At 45.3% G+C, this 18573-nt stretch overlaps 2 protein-coding genes across 5 annotated transcripts in view; one reads left to right on the top strand and one right to left on the bottom strand.

The window, feature by feature from the left end:
• LOC141110421 (uncharacterized) overlaps positions 1-18573 on the bottom strand; it is a 366841-nt gene that overhangs the window by 165945 nt on the left and 182323 nt on the right. The window lies entirely within an intron of this gene.
• The window catches only part of LOC141110419 (uncharacterized), a 95267-nt gene that overhangs the window by 68605 nt on the left and 8089 nt on the right, over positions 1-18573 (top strand). For 3 of the 4 annotated variants that reach the window (XM_073601762.1, XM_073601761.1, XM_073601760.1), the window contains one exon: positions 17082-17225. The exons of the other annotated variant lie outside the window; for it this stretch is intronic. In XM_073601762.1, the coding sequence (XP_073457863.1) occupies positions 17082-17225 (144 nt within the window). The remainder of the gene's footprint in view (positions 1-17081; positions 17226-18573) is intronic. 4 annotated transcript variants of the gene reach the window in all.

Genomic DNA, 18573 nt, shown 5'->3' with positions numbered 1-18573 from the left:
CCCTGAGCTCTCCCCCTGAGCTCTCTCCTCCTTCCGTTTGTTTCCGTTGGTCTCTCTTCCTTGCCTCTAAATACCATTTCAGATAATAAGACCATAAAAATTATAATGGCTCTGCCCAAAAGGAGGTGGTTCACTTCCCATTGGGTTAGGAGACGTAATGATTAACTTCCTCTGGAAACTTAGTGAGTTCAAATAATACCACCTTCAACCACCAGGTGTCTCACACATGTTTTGAGTCCCTCCTTTTAAATTAATACGTCCTATTTTCATAAGGTGTATAATGGTAAGGATAAGTATGTGCCTTTACATATTCTGGTACTCGGTCTAATGTAAAATACACTCAGTATAAGTTTGATTAATCATCATTACATAACTTGGTTATATAACTGTATCTCTATAAATGTATATCGGTAAACTGGTCTATCTAGGAAATACACACATTGTTATATATTTCATCAATACCACATAAAAATGATTATTTATACGGATACCTGTATAACTTCTGGTATCTCCACTGAACATTTGTTTATCTTAAGTGTAGGCTACAATCTTATATGATTATAATCATGATTATATGTTTTCCTAATACTAATTCGTTACTTAAAACACTTCTACTTATAAAATCACACTTTCATATACATTTTCTTTATAGCAAAGTTGTTGGGTCCGCAGACGTCAACATTATAATGTCTCTGTGACCTACAATGTCAGAGATAGTTTAAAATGACTTATGATAACCTTATTGATACCTTATATTATTTTTGACTAGCATAATATTCAACATTCACTAATGTGTTGAGAGGGACCTTGAACATTCTCACTGGGTGTTTAGAACTGACTTGTTTGTCTGAACCATCTTAAAAGTTCATACAATGGTTCTGTTAACCAAGGTGTTAGCTATTTAAACAGTTCTCCACTCGAACACAATGAGTGATGCTATCTCTATGCTAGAAACGTCTATGTCACCTTGTGTCCTGTGGCAGCTTTTGTTTCTTCACAATACCATGTAAATATCTCCTTGTTTTGTGACAGGAATAGTCTTTGTTTCAACAGCTTCCTTTACAATACATGCTTGTAAAAGTCTTCAATATTTGAGGTAGTAGAGAAAGGCTTGGTCAAACATGAGAATGTCCATTTTATCCTAAAAGTCCCCAAGAGGGCAACAGTTCAACTATTTAACATCACAGTCCATCTACTTGGTGAGGCCTAAGCATCTCTCATGTTTCTGCCAGTAAATATAAAATATATTTCTTCATGAATTCACAACAGTTGATAGGCTCACATTCATAAAATGTGTGATGTAACTGATTGATTTTTATATGAATGTGGGATCCCTTGAAGACTGCCTATGCTCAGTGACTATCTTATTCCTCCTCAATCTTGATGATGCTAGCTTCCAACAATATTTTTGGTTTAGGGCACCACCACCACTGCCTAAAGCCCAATTTTTAAGCCCCTGTTTAACAGGGGCATGTAACTACAATTTTTGATTAAACATTTCACAGCAGGGCCTGTTCCTGTGCCCAACCAGAGTATCTGTGAGGGGTTACAGTGTTGTGGCACCACCACCACCACCAAAGGCCCAATTTTTCTGCCCCTGTTTAACAGTGGCATGTAATTACAATTTTTGATCAAATATTTCACAGCAGGGCCCGTTTATGCACCCAAGAGTATCTGTGAGGGGTTACAATGTTGTGGCCCCACCACCACCACTAAAGGCCCAATTTTTCTGCCTCTGTTTAACAGGGGCATGTGTAACGACACCCCGAGTACGAAAGGGGTTAAAGTCATTTAGGACATTCCATACCCAAACACAAAGGCAGCTACCGAACACTTCAATCATCTGAACAAGGAACGCATACAAATAATTCTCCCCCAAGTACGAGACAAGGATCTGTTTTGAGGTTCAAGCAGGAAAATCAGACTCTTATTTTAGCACATGTTATACAGATCCCACTTCAAAACACTTCCCCCCACTCTTGGAAAAAAGGGCGGGTTAAACTGTCCAATGACAATGGACACACAGGTCAGGTGTGTTTAACTTCTCATGAGTAAACAGTCTTAGTAGGGGGCTGCTGGAGGAATCCCCCCTCCCTCTTTCCTCACAGCAAGACACTTAGACATCCCATAATAGTTGAGGCAGACAGCCACAATAGACAATAGAATACAGTCACACCCCAACCCATCACATCAAATATAAAACAACATAACGAGACAGCACACATTATATACACATATATACAGCATTGAGTCTGACAAGCACAGATCATAGTGGGGTTCTCATTCACCCTGTCCCCCTATTAGTGACTCCCCTCACAATGGCATATCCAGGGTCCCCAGAGTCTGTGTGTCTGAATCTGAATCTAAAGTAACGCCACCTCAAGGGTCCCCAGGCATACAGCTCACAACGAGCACTGTTCCCCCAAATGCCAGGGCTCATAATCGGTAGCCAAGAGGCTAGCATTTAGTCCCCTCCAAAAGCCTCTGTCCCAGCTAGGTCTGTCACAGCATGTAATTACAATTTTTGATCAAATATTTCACAGCAGGGCCCATTCATGCGACCAACAAGAGTATCTGTGAGGGGCTACAGTGTTGTGGCACCACCACCACCACCACCAAAGGCCCAATTTTTCTGCCCCTGTTTAACAGGGGCATGTAATTAGAATTTTTGATATAATATTTAACCACAGTGCCGGTTCCTGTGCCCACCAAGAGAAACTGTGAGGGCTTACAGTGTTGTGGCACCACCACCACCAAAGGCCCAATTTTTCTGCCCCTGTTTAACAGGGGCATGTAATTACAATTTTTGATCCAATATTTCACAGCAGGGCCCATTCCTGCGCCCACCAAGAGTAACTGTGAGGGCTTACAGTGTTGTGGCACCACCACCAAAGGCCCAATTTTTCTGCCCCTGTTTAACCACTTCAGCCCCGGAAGGATTTATCCCCTTCCTGACCAGAGCACTTTTTACAATTTGGCACTGCGTCACTTTAACTGCTAATTGCGTGGTCATGCAATGCTGTACCCAAACAAAATTTGCGTCCCTTTCTTCCCACAAATAGAGCTTTCTTTTGATGGTATTTGATCACCTCTACGGTTTTTATTTTTTGCGCTACAAATGGAAAAAGACCGAAAATTTTGAAAAAAAATGATATTTTCTACTTTTTGTTATAAAAAAAATCCAATAAACTCAATTTTAGTCATACATTTAGACCAAAATGTATTCGGCCACATGTCTTTGGTAAAAAAAATGTCAATAAGTGTATATTTATTGGTTTGCGCAAAAGTTATAGCGTCTACAAACTAGGGTACATTTTCTGGAATTTACACAGCTTTTAGTTTATGACTGCCTATGTCATTTCTTGAGGTGCTAAAATGGCAGGGCGGTACAACCCCCCCCCCCAAATGACCCCATTTTGGAAAGTAGACACCCCAAGGAAATTGCTGAGAGGCATGTTGAGCCCATTGAATATTATTTTTTTTTGTCCCAAGTGATTGAATAATGACAAAAAAAAAATACAAAAAAGTTGTCACTAAATGATATATTGCTCACACCGGCCATGGGCATATGTGGAATTGCACCCCAAAATACATTTAGCTGCTTCTCCTGAGTATGGGGATACCACATGTGTGGGACTTTTTGGGAGCCTAGCCTCGTATGGGCCCCGAAAACCAAACACCGCCTTCAGGATTTCTAAGGGTGTAAATTTTTGGTTTCACTCTTCACTGCCTATCACAGTTTCGGAGGCCATAGAATGCCCAGGTGGCACAAACCCCCCCAAATGACCCCATTTTGGAAAGTAGACACCCCAAGATATTTGCTGAGAGGCATGGTGAGTATTTTGCAGCTCTCATTTGTTTTTGAAAATGAAGAAAGACAAGAAAATTTTTTTTTTTTTCTTTTTTCAATTTTCAAAACTTTGTGACAAAAAGTGAGGTCTGTAAAATACTCACTATACCTCTCAGCAAATAGCTTGGGGTGTCTACTTTCCAAAATGGGGTCATTTGGGGGGGGTTTGTGCCACCTGGGCATTCCATGGCCTCCGAAACTGTGATAGGCAGTGAAGAGTGAAATCAAAATTTTACGCCCTTAGAAAGCCTGAAGGCGGTGCTTGGTTTTCGGGGTCCCGTACGAGGCTAGGCTCCCAAAAAGTCTCACACATGTGGAATCCCCATACTCAGGGGAAGCAACAGAATGTATTTTGGGGTGTAATTTCACATATTCCCATGGCATTTTTGAGCAATATATCATTTAGTGACAACTTTGTGCAAAAAAAAAAAAAAAAAAATTTGTCTCTTTCCCGCAACTTGTGTCACAATATAAAATATTCCATGTACTCGACATGCCTCTCAGCAAAAAGCTTGGGGTGTCTACTTTCCAAAATGGGGTCATTAGGGGGAGTTTTGAACTGTCCTGGCATTTTATGCACAACATTTAGAAGCTTATGTCACACATCACCCACTCTTCTAACCACTTGAAGACAAAGCCCTTTCTGACACTTTTTGTTTACATGAAAATTATTTTTTTTTGCAAGAAAATTACTTTGAACCCCTAAACATTATATATTTTTTTTAAAGCAAATGCCCTACAGATTAAAATGGTGGGTGTTTCATTTTTTTTTTCACACAGTATTTGCGCAGCGATTTTTCAAACGCATTTTTTGGGGAAAAAACACACTTTTTTAAATTTGAATGCACTAAAACACACTATATTGCCCAAATGTTTGATGAAATAAAAAAGATGATCTTAGGCCAAGTACATGGATACCAAACATGACATGCTTTAAAATTGCGCACAAACGTGCAGTGGCAATAAAATAAATACATTTTTAAAAGCCTTTAAAAGCCTTTACAGGTTAGCAGTTTAGATTTACAGAGGAGGTCTACTGCTAAAATTACTGCCCTCAATCTGACCTTCGCGGTGATACCTCACATGCATGGTGCAATTGCTGTTTACATTTGACAACAGACCGACGCATGCGTTCGCCTTAGCGCGAGAGCAGGGGGGGACAGGGGCGCTTTTATTTATTTATTTATTTTTTCTTTATTTTTTTTTGCTTTTTTATCTTATTTTTAAACTGTTCCTTTCATTTTTTTTAAATCATTTTTATTGTTATCTCAGGGAATGTAAATATCCCCTATGATAGCAATAGGTACTGACAAGTACCCGTATTTATCGGCGTATAACACGCACAGGCGTATAACACGCACATTCATTTTAAGAGGAAAGTTTCAGGAAAAAAACTTTTAAATAAGGAACTTTGAAGTAAAATAAGGGTCAGTGCCCATCTGCAGCCTCACCATTGCCATCAATGCAGCCTGATCAATGCCTATCTGCAGCCTCACAAGTGCCATCAATGCAGCCTCATCAGTCCACATCAATGCAGCCTCACCATTGCCCTCAATGCAGCAGCCTCACCATTGCCATCAGTGCAGCCTGATCGATGCCCATCTGCAGCCCAGAGGGGACAGGGAGGGGGGCGGGACGAGCGCCGACAGATTACATACAGTGAGAGTCTCCTATGATAGACAGAACAGTGGTCCAATGGCGGCACAGGAGACAGGAGTTCCTATTACAGAGGCCGACAAGTAAATAGGAAATTCTCACTGTATGTAATCTGACGGCACTCGTCCTGCCCCCCTTCCCTGTCCCCTCCGAGGCAGCTAAAACTGAAGTATTGGCGTATAACACGCACACACTATTTGCACCCAATTTTCATGGTGAAAAAGTGAGTGTTATCGCCAATAAATACAGTACTCTTTTTTGAAAAAATTGGGGTCTATTAGACTCTAGATCTCTCCTCTGCCCTCAAAGCATGTGACCACACCAAGATCGGTGTGATAAAATGCTTTCCCAATTTCCCAATAGCGCTGTTTACATCCGGCGAAATCTAAGTCATAAAATGCTTGTAGCTTCCGGTTTCTTAGGCCATAGAGATGTTTGGAGCCACTCTGGTCTCTGATCAGCTCTATTGTCAGCTGGCTGAATCACCGGCTGCATTCTCAGGTTCCCTGTTGAGACAGGAGAGCCAGAGAAAAACACGGAAGACGGTGGGTGGGGGGGCATTCCCTCCTACTGCTTGTAAAAGCAGTCTAGAGGCTAATTAGCTGCTAGGATTGCTTTTACATGAAAGCCGACCGCTGGCTGAAAAGAATGATACCAAGATGATACCTAAACCTGCAGGCATCATTCTGGTATAACCACTCAAAGTCGTGAATGGCGTATCTGAAGACAAAAAAATGGTTAACAATAAAGCACAGTAAACAGTAAAGTATAAAAAATTGCATACCTGAAAAGCAAACATGATAAAACATAATAACAATAAAACATTGCAGAATAGAATACAGTAAAAAAGAGCAGAACAATAGAGAGAGAATAGAGAGAGAACAATAAAACAAACGACAACTATTTTTTTTTATTCTATATATTTTTTTGTGTTTTTTTTTTTACACTTTTTTTTGTAACTGTAACTTTTATAACTGTAACCGGTTCTAGGTGCAGGTCTCTCAAAATGCAATGGCATCTTGGGAGATCCTGTGAAAGTGTGTCCTAGTCTGTGCAATGCTGTACCCTATGCTAATACTCAACTAGTGAATGGTAGCGTTCAAAACATTCACCAATGCAAAGACCAGGATTGTCAGGACAGGAGGGACAATAATTGCGGGTGTCACGCCTATATCCGCGCTTGCTGCAGACACAACATCTTTTTTGGCGGGGTTCGTTGGGTAGGGGTACTCGGGAGGACATAAAGAAAATGCCTCTCATGCAGCCGACTGCATTTGGTTGGGGATGTGAATGGGGGAAGTACGGGTGCTGCAGAAGTGGTGGGTTCCCAATTATTAGGATTGGCGAATGCAGCAGGAAGGACATTATGGGCACGACGGGCCTGTTTGTCTTCTTCTTAGTGTTACTGCAGTGCTGGTTTGACTACGACCGGGGTGTACTAGGCCGTTGGCGCTTGCCAGTTCACCAAAAAAAGGGATCAGGCCTGACTCTGCGAACGCTGCAGTTATGGGTTTAGTGTTTTGTAAGTGTCAGTGATCAATCGATACTGCACTTGGGTGGGCTGGGCTGGGCCGGGCGGAGGGGCAAAACGCAGGTGCTAGCAGGTATCTGGGCTGATCCCGCTAACACTGCATTTTTGGGAACCCTAAACTGCTGGGGACGCTAGCATAGATCTGATCGGATCAGATATTGATCCGTTCAGATACTATACCACTAAAGGAGGTGTATGGTGCGTGGGTGTTAGCGGTACTGGCGCTAACCTGACGCTGCCTGGGGCGACGCATATCACCGTCGGGCGATCAGGGGGCTAAACCTTTATTCGGTAATAAACAGCGGGTGCCTTGACACTATAAAAAATAAACGAACTAACCAGCGTCACCCGTAATAGTTATACGGTGATCACTGGTGAAAGGGTTAACTAGGGGCCATTCAAGGGGTTAAAACCTTTATTAGGTAGTATATGGGGGTCCCTGACGCTATAAAACGCTGACGGCGAACCTATATATTTACCTCCCTAACTAGCATCACCAGTGACACTAATACAGCAATCAGAAAAAAGATCGCTTAGTGACACTGGCGACGGGGGGTGATCAAGGGGTTAAAACTTTATTGGGGGGGTTAGGGGGGTACCCTAGACCTAAAGGGGGCTAACACTAACTGCCCTACCACTCTAACTGTCACAATCTGACACCAATGCAGTAATCAGAAAAAAAAAAAAAAACTGCTTGGTGTCAGTGTGACAGGGGGGTGAGGGGTGATTGGGGGGTGATCGGGGGGTAAAGGGGGGTGTAAAGTGTGCCTGGCATGTTCTACTGTGTGTGTGTTGTGCACTCACTCGGATGTCTTCTCTCCTCGGCGCCGGAACGGAAAATACCAAGCCGAGGAGAGATGACATCATTTCCTCTGCCTCTGTGTACTATACAGAGGCAGGGGAATAATCTCATTGGCTGGGAGCAATCGCGAGGGGGGGGCCACGAATGAATGGCCTCCCCCTCATCTCTGAACGCTCCCAGTCAGAAGCCGACCATCTCGGGCACCGGGGGGTCCAATCGGACCCCCCGCCCGCGGCAAGCAATCACGTACCAGGTACGTGATTTTGCCTGCCCGTGCCATTCTGCCGCAGTATATCTGCGTGAGGCGGTCGGCAAGTGGTTAACACGAACATATAATTACAATTTTTGAAATAATATTTAACAGCAATATCAGGGCCAAACTTCAGTGTGCTCTGCTCAGCACCAACTGGCCTCTGCCCTCAACTAACAGAGGACGAATTTCCTGTAAGGGTGGATGGGGCTTCAGTCCCCACCTGTATATCCCAGGGATGCTGGGCAGTCAGCCCAGATCTCCAACAGCATGATGGAGTGCGCTCAGTCACCCTGTCTTCTCCCCAGCGGCTGAAAGGACTCCAGGGAGAAGGGCCAGTCCAGGCCTCTCCCCAGCGGCTGGCATGTTCTCTGAGAGAGGCAGTGGTTGGCTGGGTGAGTAATACTCCATTTGGAACAATTTGTTTGGGGTACTGTGTGGATACCAGCATTAGAGGACTGGAACTACTGACTAACTTTGGAGTCAAGCCGTCTGGGGGTCTCCTCCTGTGTTAGTCTTCTCCCAAAAGCGGAGAAATGTGAAAGACCTAGCCGGGACAGAGGCTTTTGGAGGGGACTGAATGCCAGCCTCTTGTCTACTGATTATGGGCCCTGGCCAGAGGCGGCTCTCTAATTAGGCGAAATAGGCGGTGGCCTCAGGCCTCGCAGTCATAGGGGCCTCGCACAGCTGGCTAGTTTACCTAATTAGAGAGCCGCCTCATTCAGCAGCAGAGATCTCCGTCCCGAGTCCCCTCGCCCTGCTACAGGGAGAGATAACAGGCTGCGAGTGAGACGTGTGATCGGAGCTCACAGACATCTCCGGATCACAGGGAGGGAGGGAGAGCCGCTCAGTACAGCCTGCTCTGACAGATCTCCCCCCTCCCCCTGCTGCCCGCACAGCCAGACATAAGAGGAGAGAGAGCTTCTGCTCCTCCTCCTCCCGCCCTCTCCTCCTGTGTCTGCCCCGCCCACTCTCCTCGGCAGTGTTCTCTGTTCTGTCTCAGAGACGGGGATGTGTGGGCGGGAAGATTCAATCTGAAGACCAGCAAAGAGAAAAGGACAAGGGGAGTCTGATCCATCCATCCATCCATCCATCCATCCATCCAGTCCCTCCTGCCTCCCAGTGAGTACACTGATGTAGGGGATGCTCTTCCTTCCCTTCTTCCTCCATTCCCCTCTCTTTCTTTCCATTCTTTTTGTGTCTTTCTTTCTCTTTCCTTCATTCTTTCCCCATCCCCCTCTCTTTCTTTCTTTCTTTCTTTCTTTCTTTCTTTCTTTCTTTCTTTCTTTCTTTCTTTCTTTCTTTCTTTCTTTCTTTCTTTCTTTCTTTCTCCATCCCCCTCTTTCTTTCTTTCTTTCTCCATCCCCCTCTCTTTCTTTCTTTCTTTCTTTCTTTCTCCATCCCCCCTCTTTCTTTCTTTCTTTCTCCATCCCCCTCTCTTTCTTTCTTTCTTTCTTTCTTTCTCCATCCCCCCTCTTTCTTTCTTTCTTTCTCCATCCCCCTCTCTTTCTTTCTTTCTTCCTTTATTTCCATTCTTTTTGTCATTCTTTCTTTTTCTCTTTCCTTCCTTCTTCCTCCATCCCCCTCTCTTTCTTTCTCTCTCTTTCTTTCTTTCTTTCTCTCTCTTTCTTTCTTTCTTTCTTTCTTTTTCTTTCTTTCTTTCTTTCTTTCTTTCTTTCTTTCTTTCTTTCTTTCTTTCTTTCTTTCTTTCCATCTGTCTTTCTTTCCTTCTTTCTTTCTTTCTTTCTTTCTCCACCCATCCCCCTTTATTTCTCTCTTTGTGACAGCCTACCAGAATAGGTAGGATCTGTGAGAGCAGTTTCCATGTGCAGCTCTGCTTTCTTTCCTTCTTTCTTTCTTTCTTTCTTTCTTTCTTTCTTTCTTTCTTTCTTTCTTTCTTTCTTTCTTTCTTTCTTTCTTTCTTTCTTTCTTTCTTTCTTTCTTTCTTTCTTTCTTTCTTTCTTTCTTTCTTTCTTTCTTTCCTTCTTTCTTTCCTTCCATCTGTCTTTCTTTCTCTTTCTTTCCTGTCCATCTTTCTTTTTTTTTCTTTCTCTTTCTTTCCTGTCCATCTTTCTTTCTTTCTTTCTTTCCTTCTTTCCTTCTTTCTTTCCTTCTTTCTTTCTTTCCTTCTTTCTTTCTTTCTTTCTTTCTTTCTTTCTTTCCTTCCTTCTTTCCTTCTTTCCTTCTTTCCTTCTTTCCTTCTTTCCTTCTTTCCTTCTTTCCTTCTTTCCTTCTTTCCTTCTTTCTTTCTTTCTTTCTTTCTTTCTTTCTTTCTTTCTTTCTTTCTTTCTTTCTTTCTTTCTTTCTTTCTTTCTTTCTCCACCCATCCCCCTTTATTTCTTTCTTTGTGACAGCCTACCAGAATAGGTAGGATCTGTGAGAGCAGTTTCCCTGTGCAGCTCTGCTTGAGGAAAATATATCTTTATTATGCCCACTTACCTACCCCCTGTACTGTCCACTCCCCTATACTGTACCCTCCTAATACAGTTCATAATACAGTGGGGCCTCATGTCTAAGTTTTGCCTAAGGCCTCACAAAGTCTAGAGCCGCCTCTGGCCCTGGCATTTGGGGGAACGGTGCTTGTTGTGAGCTGTATGCCTGGGGACCCTTGAGGTGATGTTACTTTAGATTCAGGTCCATGTCCCCAAAGACACAGACTCTGGGAACCCTGGATATTCCATTGTGACGGAAGTCACTAATAGGGGCACAAGGTGAATGAGAACCCCACTATGATCTGTGCTTGTCAGACTCAATACGATATATATGTATATATAATGTGTGCTGTCTCATTATGTTGTGTACTATTTGCTGTGATGGTTGGGGTGTGACTGTATTCTATTGTCTATTGTGGCTGTCTACTTCAACTATTATAGGATGTGTAAGTGTCTTGCTGTGAGGAAAGAGGAATGGGGGATTCCTCCAGCAGCTCCCCTGTTAAGACTGTTTACTGATGAGAAGTTAAACACACCTGACCTGTGTGTCCATTGTCATTGGACAGTTTAACCCAACCTGTTTTCCAAGAGTGGGGGGAAGTGTTTTGAAGTGGAATCTGTATAACATGTGTTTGAATAAAGATTCTTTCCTGCTTGAACCTCAAGGCAGAGCCTTGTCTCGTACTTGGGGGAGAATTATTTGTATGGGTTCCTTGTTCGGCTGATGGAAGTGTTCGGTAGCTGCTTTTGTATTTGGGTATGGAATGTCCTAATCGACTTTAACCCCTTTCATACTCGGGGTGTTGTTACAGTCATTAAAGACAAACCCACTTTCATAGAATTGTTTATGGACACCCTTTATGCCACCCTTAATAACACCCACTAGTAATACACAGCTCTTAAAAGTATATATATCTGAAGATTATTGTACAATCTTAAAGTTAGTTACTGTATTTATTGGCGTATAACACGCACCGGCGTATAACACGCACCCCAATTTAGGAGAGAATTTTAAGGAAAAAAAAACTTTTAGGAGGGAAGTTGAAGGAAAAAAAACTTACATTTAAATGCCCATCATTGCAGCTTTGTCAGTGCAGCCTTGTCAGTGCAGCCTTGTCAGTGCAGCCATGTCAGTGCAGCCATGTCAGTGCAGCCTTGTCAGTGCAGCCTTCCCCAGTGCAGCCTTGTCAGTGCAGCCTTGTCAGTGCAGCCTTGTCAGTGCAGCCTTCCCCAGTGCAGCCTTCCCCAGTGCAGCCTTCCCCAATGCAGCCTTGCATCCTGTGATCCCTGCCATCCTGTCTTTCAAAATCGCCGACCGCGATTTGAAAATGGCGCCGCCGGCGCCGAAATACACAGAGCCGGTCCTTGGCTCTTCTCGGCGGCTCTCGTTTACTTTCGGCTCCACTCGTAGTCCCGAGCGGAGCTATCCGAACCTAGCCAAGTACACTCGGCTAAGTTCGGGCGGCGCTCGAGTGAAGCTGAAAGTGGCTGAGAAGAGCCGAGGACCGGCACTGTGTATTTCGGCGCCGGCGGCGCAATTTTCAAATCGCGGTCGGCGATTTTGAAAATCTGACAGCTCCGGATCGCAGGGGATCGGCGTATAACACGCACCCGCGATTTTCCCCTGATTTTAAGGGGAAAAAAGTGCGTGTTATACGCCGATAAATACGGTAATTCTCAACACACTTTCTCTAGTCTGTGAACATAATCTGGGCGTATTGCCAGACTGTCTATGATTATCTTTCTAGTTCTCATGTTCAGTATCATCTTTACTATGATAACAGGGACCAATCCTATTTAATTTGTTTATAAATGACCTAGAGGATGGGATAAACACTTCAATCTCTGTATTTGCAGGCGATACTAAGCTAAGCAGGGCAATAACTTCTCCGCAGGATGTGGAAACCTTGCAAAAAGATCTGAACAAATGAATGGGGTGGGCAACTACATGGCAAATGCAGTTCAATGTAGAAAAATGTAAAATAATGCATTTGGGTGGCAAAAATATGAATGCAATTTATACACTGGGGGGAGAACCTCTGGGGGAATCTAGGATGGTAAAGGACCTGGGGGTCCTAGTAGATGATAGGCTCAGCAATGGCATGCAATGCCAAGCTGCTGCTAACAAAGTAAACAGAATATTGGCATTAAAAAGGGGATCAACTCCAGAGATAAAACGATAATTCTCCCGCTCTACAATATCTGGTCCGGCCGCACCTATAGTATGCTGTCCAGTTCTGGGCTCCAGTCCTCAGGAAGGATGTACTGGAAATGGAGCGAGTACAAAGAAGGACAACAAAGCTAATAAAGGGTCTGGAGGATCTTAGTTATGAGGAAAGGTTGCGAGCACTGAACTTATTCTCTCTGGAGAAGAGACGCCTGAGAGGGGATATGATTTCAATATACAAATACTGTACTGTTGACCCCACAATAGGAGTAAAACTTTTTCGCAGAAGAGAGTTTAACAAGACTCGTGGCCACTCATTAAAATTAAAAGAAAAGAGATTTAACCTTAAACTACGTAGAGGGTTCTTTACTGTAAGAGCGGCAAGGATGTGGAATTCTCTTCCACAGGTGGTGGTCTCAGCATGGAGCATCGATAGCTGCAAGAAACTATTTGATAAGCACCTGAATGACCACAACATACAGGGATATACAATGTAATACTGACACATAATCACACATAGGTTGGTCTTGATGGAAAAAACAGAGCAAATCACCGCGCTATATTAAACTAAATAATGCAAAACCGCCTATTGACAAATAAAAATAATAAATAAATTGTGAATTAAACCCAATCTAATGTGACAAATAAGTGATCAAAATATATAAAGCAGCTGCTAGAACATGAGATACACACATAACAAAATTAGATAAAAGAGGAGCAGCGCTGTGAGAAATATTCCATGTGATGAACTATTACATAGGTAAAAAACAAAAAATTAGGATAAACTCCAAGTTCATAGGTTATATAAACAACTGGACTGTCCTATTAAGAACCAATCTTGATGGTAAATACGGGACGTGAATATGGGAATCAATGAGTCCTTCACCACACCACTGTGATAATAAAATTGTGCGCTTACCAAATGGCAAGCTTAGAAGAGCTTGCGACCTTAACCCGGTCGGGGCCTTTCAAAGTGGAACCATCAAGGAGAGACACACCACTTGGTTTGAATTAGGCACACTGTTCTTCCAGTTACCACTCTAAATGGAGATGTGACCCCAGGCTAGGGATAAACCTCCCAGGAGGTATACCAAAGAAAAAAGGAAAGCAACATAGCGTAATCCTGCTTCCACTTTTAATAAAATCAAAAAGAAATGCACTTACATGTAAAAGGATAACAATAAAACATTAGAGCCGGCCGGCTAGAAAGCGAACGCCCGTCCTGTAGACTGTAGACGGTAAATGCAGCACGTCAGCACGTCAGCACGCCCAGTCTTGATGGACTTGTGTCTTTTTTCAACCTCACCTACTATGTAACTATGTAACAGTGTTGCCACACATGAAACTGTCAGCACAAAGCAAATTTTAAAGTGTAAGTTCCCCTTTCCAGAAATATCTGTAAGCTGAACTTACACAGGACCTGCCCCCAACCCGCTAACCTGTTGCACGGCAATTTCCTGTTCTGAACCCCGGTATAGCCGCCTCAGGGGTCCGGGGCTTAGAAACCCCCTCAGCATTCATGCTGACAGGACGGGATACGCAGGTTCTGATTGGTCTGCGCAGACCAATTAGAATGCTCCGAAACGTCCATCCTGATAGGGGTACGTTATGGAGATTCAGCAGCAGGGATTTCTAAGCCCCGGACCCCTGAAGCGACTATACCGGGGCTCAGAACGGGAGATCACCACAATCCAGGTCAGTGGGATTGGGGGGTGAGGAGGGGGTCCTGTGTAAGTTCACCTTACAGATTTTTCTGTAAAGGTGAACTTAACTTAGAGTAAGTCTTTAAAGTGTAAGCCACAGTAAAGCAGAAAGTAAGTATATAATTAAGGGGGGTCTTTACTGACCCTTACAGTTACAATGCAATTTAAGGCAAGAAGGGTGCTGCTCATGAAAGATTACAATCTAAAGGGATGGGGAAGTGATACAAAAAGTACTAACTGTGTGGGGATGAGTTTTTTCAAGAAAATAAGATCCAGTTGCTACAGTGTCTGAGCAGAGCCACTGTTAAAAATCATGGGGCCCCGTACAGCCTACCTGACAGCCCCCCTCCCCCCATGAAAATATTAAAATTATATCTTTACTAATAATACATGAAAATCATTATTAGTGGACACAAACATTCTGTCATACATAAAAAACATAAATTCTGTCTGGAATCCAAAATTCTCCCCAAACAATATTGCACAATTCCCCCAACCCCAGTTCAAATCCCCCCTCCCAGCACTAATCTTTACCCCAACCCCAGCTCAAATCCCATCCCAATTCCCTTCCTAGCACAAATTCCTCACCCCCCCTCCCAAAAAATCGACCCACTAGCACATATCCTCTTTCTTCCCAAACTTTCTATCCTAGCACAAATCTTCTCCTCCAAATCCCCCATGTCAGCACAAATCCCTCCTATTAGCCCCTATTCCTTCACCCCCTCCTGGCACAAAATCCCCCCCATCTCCTCTCCTAGCACAAATCTTCTTTCTCCAATCCCCCTCCTAGGATAAATTCCCACAAATCCTCCCTCCTAGCATATCCCCCTCTTCCTTCCTCCATACCCCAATCCCCCACCCCCCTCCTAGCACAAACGTTCCTCCCTTCTAGCTTAACCCCCCCCCCCCAACCCTCCTCCTAGCATAAACACCCCCCCTCATTCTTCCTTCTAGCACATATCCCCCTTCCCCAAACTTCCATTACACTTCCCAGCACAGATATTCACCTATCCCCCTCCCCCAACTTACAGGGGGAAGCCAGTGCAAAGCCAGGAGGAGATGCGCTGTGTTGTGCTCTTGCCTCATGTCAGTAGAGTGCTCATCTATACATTACATGAGACAGGATCGCTATTAGATAGCATTGGACTGTACACACACACTGCCCCTATCTCCTCCAAGGCCTGCTCATCTGCCGGCAGCAGAAAATAAGGATAGGGGGAGGTGTGTGTCTGTGTATAGTATACCTTTCAACCGTCCCGGATTCGCCGAGACCATCCCGCGATTTGATGTAAGTCCCGGCGAATCAAAGCAATGTCCCAGAGTGGAACCCAATGCCGAGAAAAGTCACGGCACTTGGCTCCATTGACTTCCCTGACAGGGATGCACTGGCGCTGGCACCAGCAGGGATTTTTTTCAGCTGGCGCTGCTCACTTCTTCCTGCCAGAGCAGGCACCTTCATAAGCCTGTGATCAATCAGGAATGTCGGGGCTGGTGGCTCCACCTTCCTGTGCTGGGACTCTGCGACCCAGGGGCGTACTGACCACATCGGGCACTGGGCCAGTAGGGAGAGTGCAGTGGCAGCTGGTACGGGGAGTGGGACAGTGAATGCCAGCAGGTTTGGGCAGGACGACCACACCCGGCTCAAGGATGGCGCGGGCAAGGTGAGCAGCGAGGGCAGCAAGGAATGAATGGCCCTGGAGGGAGAAGAGCACTGAGGACCTCCCAGGACTGGAGAAGAGGCTGACCAGAGCTGGAGAAGGAGTGGGAGGTGTAGGCAGCCAGGGACAGCTGTATCTCACAGCAAACAGATCCTCTGGAAGGAGCAGAACACCTCTGTAACCTCCTGTCCTCACCCAGCTACAAGAAAGGGTCCTGCCCCCTGCTAGTATGGAAGGTACTGTACCAGGCATCACACATCTTCCCACAGACAGGTTTTGTTTAACCTCTCCACTTAAGCCCCTCACACTGGCAAGTGTTTGGCCACACACATTTTGCCGATACGCGTGCCACAAGTCGTCCCTTACCTCAAGTGTCTCTTATTCAAAAGTTCAAAAGTTGGGAGGTATGGTACAGTCCAATGCAATCTAAGAGTGATCCTGTCTCATGTACTGTATAGATGAGCGCTCTTCTGATACGAGGCGAGAACACAACACAGCGCATCTCCTCCTGGCTGTTTATTCTCTGCCTCTTCTTCTCTCAGTGCTCCAGCCTCCCTTCTCCTTGTCCCGGTCCTAAGTGCAGGCTGGGGTGGTCGGGGGAAGGCGCTCAGCGGGCGTCGGCCAGACACAACATCCAGGGGAGGCCTGGGGGGCAGAACTAAAATCTGGCAAAGCCCACCCCAGCACCCCCCTGGTGGGAGGGAGAGGGGGAGAAACCGTCTTTCAGATGCTGCAGAGAGCCACACAGGACATTGTTCTGTCATCGTTCAATTCTCTGCTCCACCGATCCTCCTGCTGTCCGGCCCCCCCTGTGTGCCCGGGCCCCCTACAGGAGGTACCCCCCTATCAGCGGCCCTATATATGAGGACTACAAAACATCTCCCTCTATGTCATGGAGAAGAGGAGCTGTAGAGGTGTTCTGTAGTCCCATTCTAGAATGACAACAGTTCTCCTCCATTAACTCATTGTGGTGAGTGAACCTGTAGTACACCTTAGGTTTATTTATCTCTGTATGTTTGTATATTTCAACAGCAACATCTACGAGCCAAGAATCAAATGGTGTGCAATGCAAAACATGTGAATCTTTTGGCTCCAGCTCCTGTGAGACTAACACCACCATGAACTGCACCGGACAAGAGACCCAGTGTGTGAGCAATGCACTGACAACCACATATGGTAATTTCATACACGTTTGATAACACCTTACATATTGCAGTTTCATGATGCAAATGTGTCTTGTCCTAGTATATTGACCTCAGACATCACTCAGCCCCTACCTTCCCATGTGACAGTGTTGGTGCTTGGTGATTGGCCCAGTGCTGTCACATAGAGGTGGGCAGAGAGTCCTGAACCTTGTGTAAGCTCCAACCAGAATTAACTTCAAGCTTACACAGGACCAGAGGAGAACTTGGCCGTTGAGCGTTTCCTAGGCAGAACAAATGATATACACTATATTACCAAAAGTATTGGGACGCCTGCCTTTACACGCACATGAACTTTAGTGGCATCCAGATCTTAGTCCGTAGGGTTCAATATTGAGTTGGCCCGCCCTTTGCAGCTATAACAGCTTCAACCCTTCTGAGAAGGCCGTCCACAAGGTTTAGGAGCGTGTCTATGGGAATGTTTGGTCAGGGGCTGATGTTAGATGAGAAGGCCTGGCTCGCAGTCTCTGCTCTAATTCATCCCAAAGGTGTTCTATTGGGTTGAGGTCAGGACTCTGTGCAGGCCAGTCCAGGGGCAGACTGACAACTTATGGGGTCCCCGGGCAATAGAAGATCATGGGGCCCCCTGTGTCCCCGCCCAAATGCAAGCCATACCTATACAAATCCCCACCTACATAAATCATGGGGCACACAGTAAGGCACATCACATGGCACACAGCAGAGCTTAGGGCACATCATGGGGCACACAGGAGGGCACTGAGCACATCACAGGGCACGGGGCACACAGGAGGACACATAATGGGGCACACAGCAGGGCACTGAGCACATCACAGGGCATAGGGCACATCACAGGGCACACAGCACGGTTTATTATGCTGTACACAGCAGGGCAAATTATTGAGCACAGCATGGTGCATCACAGGGGGTACAGGGCACATCAGAGGGTACACAGCAGGGCATGCCGCACATCACAGGGCATGTGGCACATAGTATGGCACACAGCAGAGCACACAGTAGGGCACATGATTGGGAACAGGGCACAAAAAGCGGTACACAGCAGGGCGCATCACAGGGCATGGGGCACACAGTAGGGTACATCAGGGAGTACACAGCACATCACAGGGCATGGGGCACACAGTAGAGCACATCACAGGGCACATAGTAGAGCACAACAAGCAGAACACAGCAGGGCATGGGGCACATAGCAGGGCACATCACAGGGCACGGGGCACACAGGAGGACACATAATGGGGCACACAGCAGGGCACTGAGCACATCACAGGGCATAGGGCACATCACAGGGCACACAGCAGGGTTTATTATGCTGTACACAGCAGGGCAAATGATTGAGCACAGCATGG

The sequence above is a fragment of the Aquarana catesbeiana genome, linkage group LG10 (genome assembly GCF_042186555.1).
Source record: "Aquarana catesbeiana isolate 2022-GZ linkage group LG10, ASM4218655v1, whole genome shotgun sequence".
NCBI lineage: Eukaryota > Metazoa > Chordata > Amphibia > Anura > Ranidae > Aquarana > Aquarana catesbeiana.
Note: the sequence above shows the minus strand (reverse complement) of the source record. Positions and strands in the feature narration are given on the sequence as shown.